Below are 20,528 nucleotides of genomic sequence, written 5' to 3' on the forward strand. Positions count from 1 at the left end.
GCCGTTGTAGTCGTTGGAGCCAACGGAAACGGTAGGAGACGTTGGGGCCGTCGGTGCCGTCGAAGCCGACGGAGCCAGTTCGAGCCGTCGGAGTCGTTGTAATAGTCGGAAGTCTTCTGAAGCGCTTTAATTTCCCGATATCAGCGATGATTTCATTTTAAAAAAACAGCTTACGAGTAAAAAAAATAGTCTTCTTCATTTATTGCTCTGAAGTTTTTTTGTATTTTTTTTAAATAATAAAGTCAAAAACAATTGTTTGCTCCGTATATATAGGGAAAAACTATGAATTCAAACTATTATTGATCATTATTTTCATAAAAGATGGACGGATGATTGATAGTTATATTCTTTGTCTTGTCCATGTGCCATCATGTTATTCGGTAAAAAACAAGTGCGGCCTAAACCATACACGTTAGTCGATGTAAACAACCGTGCAAAACTGCCATAATTACACTCGTCTGCCTCGTTGATTCGTATTTTATCAAACCCACCTCCCGTCATAGTTCTATTGCTCCTTGACCTCCTAATTTTATTCATTTTTTTTCCTATATATATATATACGGAGCAAACAATTATTTTTGGCTTTATTTTTGAAAAAAAACACACAAAAAAACTTCATATCAATAAACGACGAAGACCCTTTTTTTACTCGTAAGCTGTTTTTTACAATAAAATTATCACTAATTTCGGGAAATTAATGCGCTTCAGAATGCTTCCGACTAATACAACTACTCCGACGGCTCCGACGGCTCCGGACGGCTCCAACGGCTCCAACGGCTCCGACGGCTCCGCCGGCTCAGGACGGCTCCGGACGGCTCCGACGGCTCCGACGGCTCCGGCTGCCGACTAGCGGCTCCGACGGCTCCGGACGGCTCCGACGGCTCCGACAAACCCAAAGGCTCCAACGGCTCCAACGGCTCCGACGGCTCCGGACGGCTCCGACGGCTTCGGACGGCTCCGGCTGCCGACTAGCGGCTCCGGACGGCTCCGGACGGCTCCGAACGGTTCCGAACGGCTCCAGACGACTCCGAGGTCGGAGTTTTGCACCTACCTTCCGGAACCGCTTCCAATTTTGGCGGAGTCATTTGGAAGCGATTCCGGATTTTTGTTGAATTTACCCATCACTAGTGTGTGCCCGGCCCCGTTCGGTTCACCGACGAACCTATTTGGATTATTTCGATTTCTACCCTGCCCACTTAAGGTTTACCGGTTTGATTGAAGTTCCCTTTTTTTGAGGAGGAATTCCTGCTACCGAAACCGAATTCAATTACGAGCATCGAATAGTGATTGGAACCGTATTGAAGTAGCACACACGTAAATCAACGCTTTAAGCTGTCATCTTCAGGGTAGGCACGCCCAAAAGTATGCAATCCACATGACATAATCCTCCCGTTCACGCTTTGATGTGTCGATTTATGCTTTGGGATGTTTGTAAATTCCCCAAAAAAAAAGAGAAAAAATCTGATATTAGATCTAGCTTTAGTTTCAATGATTCAGACGAAATTTTCCGGGAATTTCCAACTGAAGGGAATAAATGACCCAGAGATAATTCAGCACTTGTGCTTTTGCTTCACCTTCTCCATATTTTACCCATTTCTAGGAAGCTTGTAAATCTGTTTGTGATCCGTGTAGTGGAATGCAAATTTTTTACCAACACGCTCAACAGTACTCCCACCGTGTGGTACCGTGTGTGTTAGATCTATTCGTATCGTTCGTATATTTCCAGGAACTCTCCATCTCCATCTCGGCGAGCTTCAAATAACTCGTCCCTTTCTGCTCCACGAGCTGACTTTACTATCATCCTTTCCGGCTTATCCTGCAAACACACACACTCTCTCTCTCTCTCTCCCTCTCGTCAGCACACACCTCAGGCAATGGTGGCCACTATACGAGTTTTTATGTGCATAGGTTCCAGGGCGGTTTATCCGTGGGCGGTCCGGCCCGTTTGGTTGGTTGAGCTATCTTAATTCCCTGTTCCCTATCAACCCAACTGTCATCGCTTCCTTCTGCTATGCGTGCTTACACTAAATTGTGGTTCATTGGAAAAGCTTACTGGTGGCAAGTGGGACGCCCGGGACAAGGACCGGCGAACCGGAAGCGGAACCTTCATTAGTCGGTTAATTGAGGTATAAACAAGAGAAATATTTCTCCCACACCTGTCTGCGTGCCTACCCTGTACCTGAAGGCAGGAGTGAAGGTGTGGACTGTGTGTGAAAATAAAGTTTTCCCCAGCCCCAACACTACACCGCACGTGTCATCCCGGTGCTGCCATGGTGGCATGGTGTAGCTGAGAAGGATAGTTACGTCCGCCCGGCCATACATGCTGCATGGTCGGTCAATGGCTTTGGGGAATCGAAACGACCATGCGTGTGACCTACAGGCGATAAAGGTCAAAGCTAGGGTAATTTACAAAAGCGCCAGGCTCGCCCGCTCCTGCTCTTCTACCCGCAGTCCCGCTCAGCCCGCTCAGCGTTGGTTAAATTGTTTTCGAGATATTTTGGATCTTTCTGTCGGGGGAGGGGAGGGGGGAGGGAAGTGCCCAGTCCGGACGAGACGGATGAGAAATTTCTCAATCCCTCGTTTAAATATTTGATCTAAGGGAACGACTTTCTCTGTCAAGGGCAGCATGTCCCCCTTGGATGAGGAGTGACGACACGCGCTAAAGAATCTAACGGAGGAGCAAAAACGAAAAGAGAAGCAAGCATAACAATTTATTGTGTGCATGCCAATGTCTATTAAGTAAGATCGTACTATACATGATCGTTTAGTGAACAACTCTTCATCAGCAGCAATTTCTATCAAAAAAAAAAAAAACCCCAGTAAAGGTCATTCGAAAAAGCAGATCCTAAAAAAAGCTATCCCAAACAAGCTTACATCATATTGTGTATCACGCTGGCAACGATTCCACTTTTGATTGACCGACGACCAAATGGTAATAAATCTTTCTGACCAATACCACACATCGCATGCACATCGTTTGCAGGGCCACACACAAAAAAAGTGGAACGAAACGCCTCAAAAAGAAGAAATGAAGCGAACGGATGGGTAATTTATTCGTTATGACGAAAATCCCCCAAAACCCCCTGTGTCTGCCTGCATGCCTGCCTGTGAGCGCATGTTACCAATCCCGAGCGGGTTGGGTTCCTATTTGGATAGGATGAAAAATAGCCCACAAGCTAAAAAGTAGATGGCAGTACCCTTCACCCCCTTATTTCTTGGAAATCCAAACTGGGAAGCTCTAAAATAAAACCCGACAGCAAAACGGGTTCGTTTCATTTCTGCTTTGTTTGCAGCGTTCTATCGATCGTAGAGCAATTTTCCTATAAATATGTGAGTCAATGTGTGTGTGTTTGTGTGCGTGTAGTCCCTCAACCGATCCTGTACCAGAATGTGGCGTACGGTGAAGCTACAGGCAGCGAAATCGAACGTCACACCCTTGTGCGGCTAACCCTGGACGTGCCGCTCTGAATCGGTTGGGACTTGGGCGGAAGTCTTGGCAGTTGAAACTTTTGAAAACCGAGCGCATCCAAGAAGCGCACCAGGAATAAAGATGCACCTAACCCATCCCAGCCCAGCCCAGCCAGAAGCAACCGTTGCCGAAGCACCCCGAAAGTGATCGAGGAAGTGGGTTTGCTTTCAATTTCAATTAAATTTTACCCAACTTTGTAAAACGGTAACGAGGGAAAGATTTCCCCCGCACGTAGCGGCGTTCGTGGTTGCTTGCCGACTGACTGTTGGCTTTTTAGCCGAGATCGAGAAGGAGAATCTTGCTTTTTTTCTGTTCGTTGTTGTTAAGCGGGAAGGATGCGAGCAAAGAGCATTCCAAGTTTCCATTAAAGGCGAATGTGCATTACTTTCGTGGCTTTGTGAAATGAGGTTTGCATTATTAAGGGATTTTTTTTTCCTTTCTACACTTACAACCGGTGGGGGTATGGGATGGTCTTTTCTTTTTGGTCGTTTGCTGCTCCAAGCGCTAATGCTAATTATCTTTTGCTCGTTTACATTTGGGGCTCGGTAAGCTGTTGAATACTTCATGAATAAGTTGAAACTTTAGAGCGTGCTGGCATTAGAACATGGGCGAACATGAGAATAAAAAGCCTCTGTGGATGTTAAATATAATTAATTCTAACAAATATGGATGATAATCGAGTAATGCTTTGCGTTTTGCATACTTTTCGGGGGCTTTGAAGATAATTCGCCTAAATGTATGCAATCTGCAATACATTGACTGCAAAGCTGTAATGGCTTATCTATTTTTTTCTTCCTAATTTTTTGTATGGATCAGAACATAGCATAGTGAAGATTAACAATTTCCTGCTGGATAAGTGTAATCTATTCTTAAGCCAATGTACGTGTGCACATTATCCATGTACTTAGCAGCAGCTTGGCAGCACAAATCTCTGTCGGATATAGTGAGCCAAATTCCCCTTTGCTTAATACCTGTCTACATAACGGAACATAATCATTTTATGCTACGAAGAACACGAGCCTTTAGCCTCCAGATCGACCTCTGTATGTTTATAACAGCTTTGTTGTGCATGCCGTTCCTTTATTGTTCCAACAACGAGACAAAGAACCTAATGCCCGAACCTTCATAAAGATCGATCGTCTGCCTTTGCTAGCCGGAAGAGATACGTTCATCAATCAGACCACGCGCGGAAGGTGCTTCCCTTTTCCCATTCGTCGCGATTTCACCCATTACAATGCCTTCAAGGCAAAACAAACAAAAAAACACACACACCTGAAGCACAAAACAACCAGCTAGGGAGGAAAATTTCGCCCCCGTCACTGAAGAATGCTGGTAAAAAGTGAACTTCGTCAATTACGGGACGACAATTTGGGTAGGAAATGGAGCTTAAAACATTTGGAGCCCGCGTCTACTTCGGGCATGGAACGAGCCCACGTCAGTTCCAATGTAGCAAAGTGACAACATTCGCGTAAAATGGATACGTTGTGCTTGTGTGTGTGGCTGTGAAACGACGCCAGAAACAGTATAGGCGCATGGGGAAGGATACACTTTCTTTTTTTGGCCAAAAAGCACCCTACCAAACCAGCTCTGCCGTACCTTCCGAGGTTGACAGAGTGTACATTAGGGGTCTATTAGCTTGGAACGGTGTCTGTAATCTTTTTCCACCATCATCGTCAAGTTTACGGCTTGTCGCAACGGTGGACATTTGACAGCGGACGCCAGCAGACGGTCGTCGCCGCACTCATCTGCTAATGGTTTGAATTTTGGATTCGTTTGTGCCCCCTTGGCATTGAGGTTATTGAAGAAAATTGACGAAATCTACTTTGGCTCTGTTATTCTCTTAGCGTCGGTGTTGTTGTGTTGTGTTGCCCCCATAAAAAAGCTACAGAAATAGCACGTTGCTAGTGAAGAAAAGCCGATGCAAATCGTGGTGCCTGACGGTGGCAGTGCAATGAAGAGACTAATAGGCACGAAATAAAGTACGGGACGACAAAAATGCAAAAGATGCCTGCTCTGTACATAAATTTGCCTAAATGTATGCAATTTAGCCAAATGAACGCCTGAAGGTATGCAATGCGCAGGGTAAAATTATGCTATTAATTCTTTTTTGCTGTGGTGAAACATCCAGAATAACGTTTCAACGTGAATAAAGACCATCTGAAAACTTGGTTTTACCTCTTGACAGCACCAAAGTTTGTTTTTTTCTTTAATCCGCTTTGGTGCATCCTTTTCGATCAACATTGCTGTCGCATTATTTCGATCGCATACTCAAACAGCATGCGAATTGTGCCATCACAAACCCTTTATGTATGTTTGTGCAGATATTTGCTCGACCAGCATGCTTAAGTAATCGGCCACCGGAAACGAGATGTTTGACAGCTCGTTTCATTTTCCATTAATACACATTCGCCGTGTGCAGCCGTGAGTGGTTGTAGTGGGTGTAGTATCGCCCGATCGCCGGTGAACCGTAAAGGTGTCGCTCTACACCAACCGGTGGTGCACACACCTTTCAACGGTGGCCGGAAAGGTTCAGCGGCGTCAAATTAATACAGCGCTCTGCTAAAATAACAGATGGAACCTCAGCCTTTGAAGTGTGAATTTAACAGATTTCTCGTACCGTATTTCGTTTGATCCTTTCGCTACGAGTTACCGGTTTCGGAAAGCAACGACAGTGCCAGGCACTGCCACAGACATTTCGCACCCGGGTCGGGTTTTAATCTTCTACCTCGTGACTAATTGATTGCTTTTTCATATTGCTCCGGTTAAATAAATGAAAGGTTCAACCGTGAGGCAAGCAGTAGTAGAGCAACTCCTGGTGGAACGATTCCAGAAACGATGTTCTCGGTAAACTCATTCCATGAGATCTATTTCCGTTTATTGAAAGATTCTCACCAACTGGTGTGAGGGAATGAAATGAGTGTTAGCACAGAAAGGTTTATAGTTTCCTTTTAATTAACAAAAACATGTGCAAAACCGTACTTTTGCACTTATTAGATGCTTTAAAATAGTTGCTAACGACAAAACTTTGCTAGAAGCTCAATCCAATAGTGTTTGAGTGGCATAACGCGAGATCTTTGAATATTCAGTACATGTGCGTATCGAACAAATATAATTGATGTTGCGGAGTTGAAACAATCAATACGATTGTTGTTGATGCAGTTAGCTGTTTACACACACTCTCAACCACCAATCTCCACCCATCCACCTTGGCCAGTGCTCGGTACCACAACTTACAGTGCAACCTACACACTTTCCTCCGAATGTCTACCGTTTGCTATTGCCAGTACGTACCAGGAGGAATAATAAGGACGACAGTTTGACGCCACCAGAACCACCAGGACGCTGTGCCCACGTTGTGCTGTCGGTTGCCCAGGACCATCATCATCCGCTGGATGGTGCAATCTAGCATGCGACCACATTATGGTAACGAACATGAACAGGCGCGATCTGCACAAACATCAGCCACGGGGCTGGCTGGCGTAGTGTACGCGAACACATCACATCAGTCTCCCGGGCAACCCCGTCGGGCTGCGTTTCACGGCCCCGGAGCCACGTGCGGTCGATAGTCGCGACAGTTGCTATCATTTTGACAGCGTTCCTTACCTCACTATTCACTCCCTCTCTCTCTTTCACTCTTTGGCACTATCTATCTCATTCTCTCTGTTAGTGAGCATCCTTCGACATTCGTCAAGCTCCCGTAACAACGCGTAGCTCCATGTAGCAACGGGTAATGTTTACTTACTCCCTTCCGCCCCCTTCTCTAGTGCCATATGTACGATCTGTACGAAGAATCGTGGCCTGGCAGGCACGAGCGCCTAAGGACGTTCATAGCATTTCTTTCCGTTTGTATGTGTGTGTGTGTATGCCACTCTCTGCTGGTCGCTTTTGCTGGCCGCACTCGTGCCCATCCGTTGCCATCAACGTACGAATGATGAGGCACTTGTGCTAGCGCCGGGAGGGATGTCGTTTTTCTTTCCCGGGTCTGTAATTTTCCAGACTAGCCCGGTCTACCCCGAAGGATGAAGTAACCGGAAATTTTATCCACACACTCTCACACACGCTTACATCGATCAAGTGTTCTATCCACATGGGGTTTCGCAGAAACGGTAGACATTGAGAAAGAGAGGGGGAGTGTGTGTGTGCAAAAGAGAAGGAAAAGCGAGAAAGAGAAACTTGCCATTCCTTTTCACCGATTTGGATGAAATTGCAAATAGACGGGAAGATCCCCCACATGATGATTTGATTTCGACGAAACACTGCGGGACGCTTCTTCTCCCGTCGGGGAGGAGTTTGGAGAGGAATCCGTACGATGTCTTGATTCCGGTTGATGACAAATAATGAGCGGTTCGATGGAAACAACTCCGGGCAACATATTTTTTATTGCCTTCGCACAACAACTTTCCCTGTTTTTGCAGATAGATAATTTAAGCACAGCTTACATGGCTTATTCCATTGCTCACTTTTCTATACACTTGCTTATTGGCATCATCTAGTAGGCACTGGAGCTCATAACTCTCGGTTGGATGGCACTGCTGACACTTGTCACTTCCCTCAATCTAGTTTCCACAGACACCAGACGAGCGCTCGGCTTCAATGTTTCCCAGTTTCGTGGTGATCAGCTATCTTTCAGGTCAGCTAATTACGTTTATAAATTCCCTGCAATGAGTAAGTTGCCCTATCCGAACGATGAGCGCCACTATCGGAATCAGCTTTTGTGTGAGCGATTGCAGCAGCAGCAGCATCTGCACCATTACAACCGCGCCAGAGGAACGCCCGAGGAGCGGGATAGCGCGAATGAAGATGGCGTACCGCCCGCCATCATGCAGCCGCGCACGACGATGGCCCGCTACCCGGAGCTGGTGAGACGCACGCAAGGTCGTGGCCGTCCCCGGCAGGACCATCCCATCTACACGCTCTCGCATCCCGGCGGTGACGGTATCGAGACGGACGGTGACATTGACGATACGCTGTCGGAGTTTGCGGGAGGCTGGTATACGCCGCGCCTTCGCCGCTCCTCCCGGCCCTCCTCGATGCGTGCCTCCACGATGAAGAAGCTGAACGAATGGCTCGACGCTTACCAGCAGGACCGGGGCAAAGGTCGCAGCATGACCGATCTGCGCCTTGCCGGGTACGGTTCCAGCGAGGAGGATGAAAACCTGCGGGCGCCAAGGGATTTTTTAGACGCCGGAAAACCCAACGACTTGCAGCAGGAAGGTGAAACATTGAACAAAGAGCCAGTGGAAACCAAACCCCAGGAATCGGAGCCACCGGAGATGCAGGAAGTCACTGCGCCGAAACCCAACACGACAAGCACGAACGATGCTGGATACGGATGGGTCGGCAAGCTGTTGTCGATGTTGCTGCACCTTGCCGAGCTGCTGCTGCCGATATCGCTCCAGATGCTGACGTTCCTGAAGAACCACACGAAAACGGCCCTGCTGTACCTTTGGGGCCGCTTCGTTCAACCGTTCGTTGCGGACGGTTCGCCGGCAAGGAACGATGCAAAGGCGACAGTCGTGCTGCTGCTCGTGCTGCCACTGATCGCCGTGCTGGGAGTAGCGTATGGGGCGATTTGCATACTTTACTGGTTGAATCGATCGCTGCTGATTGAACCGAATCGTCTCCAAATCTAGGTTTTTGCTCTTTGTCGAGTTCTTATCGGTAAGCATAGAAATTCCACTGCATAGTTTGGGGTTTACACTTCCATGAAAATGACACTCATCGCCCATTTTATTCTATTCTAGGTCGTAAGACATCTTCGTAGGAATATTGAAAATAGAACCCCCGAAACCTTGGAGCACAATCGATGGTTAATGCAGCCTGAAAATACCGAGTTTTACATAAGTAAGAGCTTAAACCAGTTCCTGGTCGTCGCGAACGAAATGGGCGAAATGGGCGAAATAAATAATTCCTTTCCATCAAATGGCGAAGCAAACTAACAGTAATGTTTGTCTGAAAAATGCAAATATTGTTGTTGTTCGGCTCTCGAAAAGCTATTCTACCGTGCTCTTCGCCCTACCAATCAACACTTTGGACGTCCCCCCAGCGGGCGGCCAAACCCGGTATGTTGTTTTCGTTTCTTCCGATTCTGCCCATACGTACACAGTAGCGCTTTTCTGTTCCCTTGCCAATGTGTGCAAGCGCACACAGGCCCCCAAACGATGGAGGAAAAATGGGATCGGTCGCAGTGTTGTCTGAAGGCAAACAACACACATGACTTCTTCTCGCGCGTCCTTCGAGAGGGTGTCGTCAACGCGCTGGAAGTTATGTGTGTATTTGCCAAGCGTCAGAACGGAAAGCACATGACACGTCCGCGCACGGGCCTGCTCAAACTGCTACATGGCGCTCCACTACACACTCTCTTTCTATCGCTCAACCACCCATAGAATATGGGGAGCGCAAATCCACTCTGTGTCATCTTGCGCGCAAATCCTTCTTGGCCTTCGCGCCTATCGAGCCCTATACCGTTCCCCCGCGGACCTGCTCCCTTGGGTTGTTTGTTGTGCCAGAAGAGAAAGCGATACACGAGTGTGCTTGATAGTGGCCACCCCGAGTGCCGGCAAACATTGAATTGAAGTTTAAGAAGCTCACATAATCCTATGTAAACCATTTCGAGCACCGTTTGCTTTCCATGGCGCTTGTGGTGATGGTGGTGGTGGTGCCCCGTGAAATCGGCTTCCTTAAGACTGTTTTGAGGCTGTTGCTTTGCCTTTGCACCGTTCACATTTCGCTCTCTCTTTCTCTCTCTAACCCCACGGCATACACGGTTCACCGATTTCGGGAAACAGTAACGAAAAGGGCGGCTGTGTTTAGACGATTCATTGCTAAACCATTTCTGACCTTTCGTAATGTGTTTATTTTTGTATCAATGGCCAAAAAAGCCCTTTCGCCTCGTGGTTCTGTTTGCTCGATGGAAAAACCCACCTCCAGTCGCAACTCTTTGATGGATTTTCCCATGCCGTAGCTTAAAAGGATACTCACGTGAAGGGAAGGAAGAGCGTAGTTTTGCTTCGCGGAAGTTGGGCTGTACAAATGGAAAAAAAGGATCAAAGTGTTGTTGTTTGCCTCATTGTTTGGATGATGAGCAACTTCTACTGTAATAGATTTGAAATACATCATCCAATCCGAAAAAAATGTAAAAGATTCCGATAGTACTAGCCACAAGTTGGAAGCAATTTATTCACCAACAGCTCGCCTGTCAAGTGGGTTAAAACTATTTATCACGATTCAATTTATTACCCAAACAAACCCAATTTGCACACTTCACAGGGTAAGCTTTGCATCGAACAACTTGTCATCTTGCACCAGCTCTTCAAGCTAGTTACACTTTAAATTTACCATCATAACTGCTTCGGTTCTGTAGTAAATCGTGAGAATCTTGGTGCGATGTAAGGCAGAAAACCAAACCCACAAGCAAGAGTTATTTCACAGAAGTGTCAACAACAGAAACACGTCCATAAACTGGGCCAACCAATCATGAACCATCCATTTCCATAATCGTTCTGTAAAAACCAATCAAAACTTCAATCCGGCCGGTTAACTCGGTGCTGCACCGGCAATGGCAATGACTCGCCCTTCGTTCACCACTCTATTCGACTGCAGAAGGCTTCCGGAACGGCATCGGGATTAAGAACGGCAGCAGCAGCAGCAGCAGCAGTAGCATGCACAATCGTATAGCATTTGTCCATGACTCAGCAACTGGTAAATATTTCTCGCCAATCATGGCGCCACACTTCCTTCGCCCAATACCCTCTTGCGCCTTGCAGACAAAACTTTTCCTCCCAAAGCTTCGGCAAACAGTAGTGTAGTGCAGTAAGTTCCATTGCCATTGCAAAGCAAAAATGAAGCGAATAAAAAAGGGCTAGTTTGTTATTCGCTTCATTTTTGTGTGTGCCTGCCTCGACTCTCTGCGCGAAGAGCAACAAACAAAACTTGCGTCTCATGCGTGCAAGAGACTGCGCTACAATCCACCATCTATTCGATCGAACATTGCGTGATGGAAAATGCGAACCACTTTTACACCCATCGGGTTTTTTGTGTGTTTGTTTGTGAGCGTGTTTATACGCAGACACTTGCAGACAGACTGTGCCGTACGCAGCAGCGTGCGCGAAGGAAAAACTATCGCGTCAACTACCAGGCGCATTCATTGGATTCTGGCACATTCCGCATACGATACGAAAGTTGTTTGTTGGTACTGTGTGCTGGAATGATTGTTTTATGTTCATTCTCCTTTCAGCAGTATTGCTGGGGCTGGACCATATATTTTTGATGGCTTTATTTGTTCATGTCCCTGTCCAATGCACAGCTCATTGGCGCTTATTGTGACGATGTTGTGACGTTGAAAAACATCATAATTTGTGCGATTCGTTGCTCTAAATTAAGTTTCTGTATTTAATGTGCTCTTAAATCGTATATGGTTGCGTTTATACCGCCGGCAACTCCCTTCACTAAATAAACACCTAATCCTAATTAACTGTTCAAAAATTAAATTCACCCATCCAATTGACAAATGCCCTATCGTTGCGCGCGTGTATGCTAATTAATCGAGCTGTTGCAATAATTTACATTGTAAACCCACTCCGCTCCAACACCGCCGCGCCGCGAATCGAACGATAATTACTCATGTGCTGAACGATGAGAACCAGCGGAGATGTGGGCGACGGGCAAGTGAACAGAAAAGAAATGAGCTCGAGTAAATCCTTCTCGAGGCCCAGTACAATCGGTGGGCAGAGCTAATTAGTTTCCCACCTTCCGGGCTGGATTGATGCTGAAATGATGCTGAATGGTGAAATTTTAATATTCTGAACTTATTGCAAAATTGAAAACATAATGAATTGTGGGTGGGTGGGTGTGGGATTGAATTTCTGCACACATACACGCACGGGTCTAATCAAATATAAATACGCAATGGAAAGCTCTTCGCTTGTGTTTGGAGGATGCCTTACAGTGTATTATTTCAGTACGGTATCCACGTTGATGTGTATGGATAATGTTCATAATTGAATACTTTAAAACCTTGGCGAAATGGAGTATTGTTGTCTTAATTGGCATCTTGTGGCTAAATAATTGCTTCAAGTGTGTTCTAAAAGGTGATGTTTTAAGGAAGAAGCAAACAGAAAGATTGTTGCATAGGAGAAACATGTTTAAACCTACATAATAATAATCATCATCTAGCGTTTAAAAAGGCGATCCAATTTACCAATTTTTGTCTACAAGCAGGCGTTCCCTGCATACCCAATTAGCTGGCAAGCCACATCACACAAAATGCCAGCGCCTGCTACTGCGGCAAAATGATTGACATCGTGGAATGCTTTAAACACCGAAACGGGCGTTTCTTTCTCATAAGATTTACCTTCCAAAAATCGTTAAAATTCAAACATTTTCCAACACATCTCCCAAAACCAATAATCATATCCAATCACTTACTTACTGGCAAACGGTGCAATAAAAGCACAAACCTAACGAGCGATGCTAAGAGTTTACGTTCAATATCGGGAAGAGTAATCTGCCCGAACCATCTTTTTTTAACCACTAGCCCGTGAAGGGTTTATATTTTTAACGAATTCTTTCCTAACACCGGAGGTACCGCTTTTGGGGCCCCAGCCAGCAGCCCCCTCAAAACCAAGATCCTTTTCATTCAATTGAACAATCGATTTTCCCTTTCGCAGAGAGCAACTTCAATTTCATCTTTAAGCTTACCGTTCCATCGATCATGCGTTTCCGTGAATCGGCCACGATTCGAAAAAGTCTAGCCCCTAGCCCCTTCGATTTGATTGCACCGTGGGAAAGAAATCTCCATTAACGAGTAAATGGAAGCTCTCTCTCTCTCTCTCTCTCTGGTGAAACGTGATAAAAAAGTAAAGTAAAAGGCGAACGAAAAGACATTTTCATTGACCATAAGTTAAGTTGCTTGGGGGTAAAATGGGCCGAAAGAGGGAACAGACCATTTATCGGGTACATCAGGCATCGGGCAGTTCCCATTTTTGGGTTGGGTATGAAACGTTTCGAAACCCCTCCAAACCGCAGCGCGCCATCACGTCCCATGGAGCTCAATGTTCGATTGAATTAATGTCCGGAAGGCAGCCCGAGACCGAACGGAAGAAAGTTGCTCCCCCTCACTCCCCCTCAAAAAGGGACAGGTCAATTTGAAGTCAAATCAAAAGCGCTTTTCATCTTGCGTTCGTAGGACGTGGAGGAGTGTTTCAAGTTTTCCGGTATGGATGGAAAATCTCCGTAAGCCTCCGGTGCCATCCTTTCCATCCGGGGGGTTTTTTGGTGCCGGTACGGAAGGGTTTGTGAAAACATAATCAAATGGTGCCCCTTTTCTCTCTTTCCCCCTTTAAGCTCGTTCATTAATTCAACTCCATCGCTTGTGGCTTTCCCACCCCCCCCCCCCCCCCCCCCTCAACCTCCATTCCAAAACCATCTGTGCATTGTGTTAATTTTGAGTACAGCAACCATTCAATTATCAACGAGCACAGCACCGTTGTCCCCGAGACACGATGGCAATGGCACCGGTTCCAAGGTTTACATTCCCGGCCTACACACACACACATGGCGCTCGTGGCACGCATCGTTGTGTCGTCCCATGTATCGTTGTAATTATTTCCGATTATCTTCCGACCTTTCCAGCCGGCCTTTGGAAGTGTTTTTTTTTTTCGTTTCCTGCCCTGTGGATGGTCAGTATGCGGCAATGCCATTAACGCTGGGCAGCCTTTCAAAACGCAGCGCCCATGTTGTTCGGCTTTTGATTGGGTAAACGGGTGTAATCCGCCTTCGAACCATCCTGGTCTGCATCTGCAGGAGGCGGAAAGGGAAAATTGCAAATGTATGTTTAACAACGAGCACGAGCACATTTGCGCAGAGAACAGCGTTGGCCATGGTTGATGCCCAGCGTGACATTTCACCTTGGTGACACGCACACGCACCATCAGCAATGTCGACGTGAGACAGAGAGAGAGCGAGAGAGAGCGAGAGCGAAAGAGAGAGTGTGAAATCGTGTCGAGCAGTACACGTATCGGATACACGGTTTGGTTGGGTTAGGTGGTGTTGCTGCCACTCGAACAACAACAGCCCAGCACGGCGTGGTGTACTATGCGCCCTTGTATTGTACCATCCACACTGCAGCGATAAACTGTGTGCAGTGTGCAGTGCAACTTCCTTTCTGCATCTAGTGGCATCGCCCGGCACACGACAGATTACGGACGACGACGACGACGACGGTGGCGCCGAGATTTATTGCACCGACCGTATAAAGTTTCTTTCGATGTTTTGCCGTCCACTTAGTGTGCAACTTCGATGTCTTTGGTCGAGTTTCCTATATTCCAAGCGTCATCAAGCTTTATCGAGCTGAATAAGTGAGTCCCACAGAGTGTGGGAGGGGGGGGGAGGCTCGGGCCGGGATCGGTTACGCGTGGAAAGGGCCGAGTTGCTCGTATCAATTCCGTTTGATTTATTGTAAATGTAACCCACAAATAGGAACTCCATCCAACTTTGCCGATGGTATCGTCGGGCAAGAAGGTAAACATAACCGCAGCAGAGTAGACAGAGCGAGGGAAGAAGAATGGGGATTGCAAAGTTGTTAGAAATGGTGATGGTGGTGGTGGTGAAGGTACTGGAATTGATTTTGCTTCAACACTTTATTGGTGGAAACTATAATGAAACGAATTGTCAGCAAACGATGACGATAGATTACGGTGACACTTACGTTGTTCAATTATTTACCCTAGTTCAATGTACGACGGTGTTGAAGAGGTATTTCGATCGGAAGGAAAAGTGTCAAAGGACAATTTCATGACGGGATGAGTGGAGAAATATGATAACGCCAGTTTGCGCAATAAAATGTTGTTTATAAAGCATTTCCATCTCAATTATCAATTTATATGGGTTTAAAACCCTTCTTTGGTAGTGAGAATTGCATAATTTATGGAGTTATTTCATTCTTCTTTTCATTTATTCGACTTCTTTTTAAAATATAATATACTCTTAGGCCAACTCTATTTAATCGTTATGGGAAAATCAATAAGCAATTAGTACACAGCACTTGTCTAATGCTTAATTAAATTGAATACTTTGAATTGAAAAGGAAAAGTATACCAATTTTCCTAAAATGCCATTGCTTCCGAGTAACTAAATCACTGCCCTACCCACTGCCGAGTCGAGTGCTCTGGCATTTGGAGGTTTCGTAGAAACAATGCCACCATTAACTCTCCTCAAATGTCTGTCTTTAAATCTAAATGAATCGATTTGATCTCCATCTCACTCTCCCTCTCTCACGCTATCGCTAGCGCTTTATCTCAATCGCTCACTTTCCCCCACATTCGTGCGGATCGGTAACTTTAATGTAAACTAATCATTGGCTTAGAAGAAAGAAACCATTCCTCCCCCCGGGCCAATTTACTCCAGCAACCAGACATTGGGAGGCAAATGCACCGCACCGTATGAGGAAAATTTATTGCACATTGAGTGAAAAATCTTGCTCCGGGAATCTGCTCACTGCGCAAGCCATCATTCAACATGTCTCACATGTCTCGCCTCTGGCCAAGCAGATACGTGTATATAAATCTGGGAATTGGACGATTGAGAGAAAGGGGAGAAAAAAAACGAATGGTAATTTGTATAATGTTGTTTTTGCTTTTACTTTTCTCTCCATGCCGTCTTTCCTGCTGCCCGTTGGCTCCGGCCACTTCCACGAGCGCACTATCGTGGGCACCTTCGGCAGTCACCCAAATTCGGCTGGCCTTGAAAGTTGAACAGGCGCGACACATTAGGGCCGGATGCGGAAGGCGCGCAAAAGATGTAAATTAATCAAAGCCTCATTAGTATTTAAAACATCCCGAGGGTGAAATTTATCAGGCATTTGTGCCAGATGTTCACCGGGGGGTTTGCTAGAATAACATTATAGCGCATTATCGATGTGGCAAACATGAAAAACACAAAACAGCCAAATACGCAGCTAGCTGCTGTGAGGAGGAGAGCCTACCTTTCAGGCGCTTTTGCAACCACTTTCGTTCGGTCGCATTCGTAACGTAACATAATAATAATAATTCATTAATCTGCTCTATATTCTGACTGCACTCGCAAAGTACGAAAAGTTAGCTAATTATTTAGCTCCTTTTGCTCATCGAAGGGCTTTTACTACACCACGCGGCACAAGAAAACGACTCCAGTCCAGTTAGTCATAATCGTCATTTTTTCGCTTCGAGCTAATATTTCCCGTTCCCCGTTGCTCAGCCGCACGCCACCGCAACGAGGCAGCCCTGATAAATGACCTCCTTATGGGTACGTGAGCAAAATCCGCAAATGTCCAAACGTGGGGCAAAAATCCGGAAATTATACTATCAACACCCGAAAGCCCGGAAAATGGTTCTTGTTCAGGACCGAACGGAAAAAAACCAAACCAAAAATGCCGCCCAAACAAAACGCGTGGATTACCCGGTAGCTGCTCGTAAGTATGCTCGTCGGGCTTCCGAAACGCTTACCCCGTTCAACACATCAATCTCCTTCACCACCACCATCGGCGGCCATTTGGGGAAAGGACGCCATGTGTATCCCGATGGACGATCGTTCGGGCTTGTCTTTCCTGTGCACGGATATCTCGAAGAAAGCCTCCCCGAAACACCCTCCCGAACATCCCCCCTTAAAGCCAACGTGAGCAAAGGTTAATTCTATTCCGACGCTACCCGGGATCATGGCTGCCTTGGGGGGAGGTGGCTGCTGACGTGCCTGGAAATATGATTGGAATAATCCGCGACGCGACGCGGCGATACTGCTGTATGCTGCCGTTAGTGGGTGACAAACTCACAGGGAAAACACAAACCGTTCGCACGAGTGCGGCCCGTTGTTTCTGTGTGCATTACAATGTTTCTACCACAGGCATTAAGGCCCCGAAACGACAAACACCTAACGGGGTGTCCCCTTTTGCACTCGCGATAAGAAGCTGCAATAAATTATGCGAGCTTACATATGGCAGGTTACCAACCAGGCAGCCAGTCTCGTGCTTGCACCTGGCTGGGAGGCAAACTCTTGTTGGAAGTGAATCCTACTAAAGGGGAAAGGTGTGTGTGTGTGTGCTGAATTGTAATCGAAGCGTGTACACCATATGCGCTATGCTAATGCGGTCGCTAAATAATGGCTTGACAGGCGCCGGGAGGCAAGAACTATGAGGGACTTGTGTAGTTGCATGTAGTTAAGTCGATGATGTATCGTGTTGGTTGGTGTGGTTGGGAGTAGCAAGAGGTTGACTTTTGGCCAATTCAGCGCTATCGAAACCTTAAATTTTGACCTCCTCCAAAAATACCTTGTACACATTACACTACACCTTGTAACTTTCAAGCTGGAGGAAGTTTAGTGAACTCCAACAACCGGAAAAGACGGTTTTTTTTTAAATGATGCATCGATTTAAATGTTCGTGTTTACCCTTTCTTCACCTGCCAAGGTCATCGGGCGGGAGGGTTGTTGCTTGGGTTGCTGTCAGAAAACTTCCCAAAATGTCTTACCAAAAACCCTAAAGTGATTGACTGCTGGGCGATGTGTATGTGTGTAAGCTGCCCTTTTCAATCGCCATCGATCGATCGACCCGCCAAACGCGGTTAAGCAGCGTGGAATGTTGTTCTCGCGGAGAGGGGGGGGGGATTATATTTTCTATTGCTTGCCGGTCCCTTCCCCTCTATTCCGTCTTCTGCAAACGACCAACCAACGTTATCAAGGTTTTTGGGAACCGTGCGCTTCCGAACGACATGCTTCCCGGAAGGATTCGACTGCGCGAATGCTGGGGCGGATAATCATAACCTTATTATTCACTGCCAGGTGGTATCGAACCCGTTTGCAAACATAGTACACCCAAAATAGCAATGAAATGAGCTGGCCTTCCGGCGGAGGGGGGAGGTCTTTTTTGCGATTCATGTGTTCCGTTTTTGGGGGTTTCTGATTCGATCTACCCATCAGTGTCCTTGGAGCTGAGCCCCAAAAACCGGGCTCATGCAGATGCAAATGAAGTTCATTTAGGGTGAATCGCAGCAACCGTCTGCCTTGACCCGCTGCCTTAGTCTTGCGATGCTAACGAGCTTAATTGGAGCTGAATACTGGAAAAAGGTGCAACGCTCAAATAACGGAAACCTTCCTAGAAGATTGCACTCTCAACAGAGCTCAGCAGATATAGCTGGAGAGTGAAACGAGAGTAGTAGGCTTTGATTTACTAATTTCCCAATTTGAGCATCCAAACTCTCATTTTACATCAAATCCTCCTGGACGACTACTTACAGTTTGTCCTTCCGCTGCTGGCGCTTCTTCTTGAACGCCTTCTTGACGCGCAGCAGCAGAAAGGCGGCCCGGTCAATGCTCAGCGAACTCTTCCGCGGCGGCACCTCGTCCATGGTGGCGTCTGGCGGGCCACCGGGTGGATCCCCACGCACGCAGGCACCCAGCGAATTCACGATTTCTGCCTCGTCCGTTTACCGTTGCCGTGTAGAAATTCCGTCCAGGCCCCCCCTCGTTTGCCCCTACTGCGCCTACGGGCCACACTAAAACGCACACATACAATCACACACACACGCACGTTTGACGGTCAATTCACTGCCATCCACCACTGCCTGATGTTGCCATCGTGGTCCTGTCTGGCGCGGCGTGGTCGATCAAATAATGTGGCGCGGAATCATTTTTCACACACCCTCACGCGCGCACACACACACGCCACCTCACCGACCGAGTGGGCCACCGGGTGACGGGGCCTTCCGCAACGACTTAATCACACACTTTTGCCCATCGTTTTGTGGCACATTTCTTCTCTTCCAGCCGAATGATCCCGTACACTAATCGTTCTTTAATTGTAAATCCACTACCTTAGGGAGGGGATAAGCTTCCTGCTAGAAAGAGAGAAACAGAGAGAGATAAAGAAACAAACCAAAAACAAGGATAAACGGGTAGCGATGGCGCGCAGAATGGCTGATCCGATTGCGGCCAACCCGATTATTCTGACATTTTCAACACCCTCCGATGCGACTTTAATTACGGGTAAGCGCTTCGGTATCTCTGCTGACTGACTTGCCGGTGAGTTTCGCTAGATGTTCACACACTCACACTATCTCACACACACACATACACATGGTATCGATGTTCTACGCCATCGCAACGCCCGCTCGCAACGTTGTTGAGTCATTTTCCAACGCTTGCCACGAATCGGCTTTCCATCGCCGGTTCGATCGAATTTCGTGTGCGGCGTGTAGTATAACTTTCAGGCGCCGGTATGTGCCAGCTTGCGAATACGGGGCGAACTATTCTGCAAATAGAAATGGAAAAAATGGGTAAGATAAATATACCATACACATACACACACATACACATATGTATTGCAAGTATGGAGAGCATGAAAAACGGTGAAACGATTATGCGAATGTCATTAATTTTGTCGGAGTTTGGTCTGGTGAAACATCATCGCCCTGCTGGAATACATGGAATACAAATTTTCCCTGCCCTGCTCGTTCTCGCTCGTGCAGCCCCATCATTTGTACACTTCTCGAAGGGGGGAGGGGGGTGCGATTTGAATAAATTGATGAAAATTAATGCTGCTGCTGAGTCTGGAAGCACCTGGCTAAATTTAGCCTGCGGCACCATTGGCACACACAAGAGACAAGAAAATCAAGCGTTGGCAAGCGCGTTGGCAAGCAGGCATAGCGTAACATGAGAACCCATAGAATGAGAGTTAATGGGAGAAATTATAGCGCGTTTTGGTTAGATGGCTTCATTTTGAAAGTTTTGCAAAGTTCTTTTTATGCTAAGAAAGTGAGGTCATTTACGTAGAGTAAAAAATCCATTTACTTTTTTTTGCTTTTAAGGTTTTCAGGAGGACATCTTATGATTGTTCTTTTTAAAAAAAATCCAAAATTATTATAAAGTTTATTCCTGTTCCTCTTTAAGTTCCTCTTCCTTTCCTTGGGCTCTTCTAAACATCCATATTCACCTTAAACAAACATATGCATTGAGCGGTCCCGTGATACAGTCGTTGCAAATCGCACACCGAATAGAAGATTCACCTTAAGCTGTCCTCAATGTCATGCCAATT

At 46.6% G+C, this 20,528-nt stretch overlaps 2 protein-coding genes across 5 annotated transcripts in view; one reads left to right on the top strand and one right to left on the bottom strand.

The window, feature by feature from the left end:
• Window positions 1-20,528, bottom strand: part of LOC120898713 — a 97,197-nt gene that overhangs the window by 62,060 nt on the left and 14,609 nt on the right. For 3 of the 4 annotated variants that reach the window (XM_040304921.1, XM_040304922.1, XM_040304924.1), the window contains exon 2: window positions 18,731-19,332. In XM_040304921.1, coding sequence (XP_040160855.1) covers window positions 18,731-18,843 — 113 coding nt within the window. In that variant the 5' untranslated portion in view covers window positions 18,844-19,332. The remainder of the gene's footprint in view (window positions 1-18,730; window positions 19,333-20,528) is intronic. The other variant, XM_040304923.1, reaches the window with a different exon arrangement.
• Window positions 7,991-9,408, top strand: LOC120898719. Its single transcript, XM_040304932.1, has 2 exons — window positions 7,991-9,130; window positions 9,214-9,408. The coding sequence occupies exon 1, from the start codon at window positions 7,993-7,995 to the stop codon at window positions 9,100-9,102; it is 1,110 nt and encodes a 369-aa protein (XP_040160866.1). The 5' UTR covers window positions 7,991-7,992; the 3' UTR covers window positions 9,103-9,130; window positions 9,214-9,408.

The sequence above is a fragment of the Anopheles arabiensis genome, chromosome 2 (assembly GCF_016920715.1).
Source record: "Anopheles arabiensis isolate DONGOLA chromosome 2, AaraD3, whole genome shotgun sequence".
NCBI lineage: Eukaryota > Metazoa > Arthropoda > Insecta > Diptera > Culicidae > Anopheles > Anopheles arabiensis.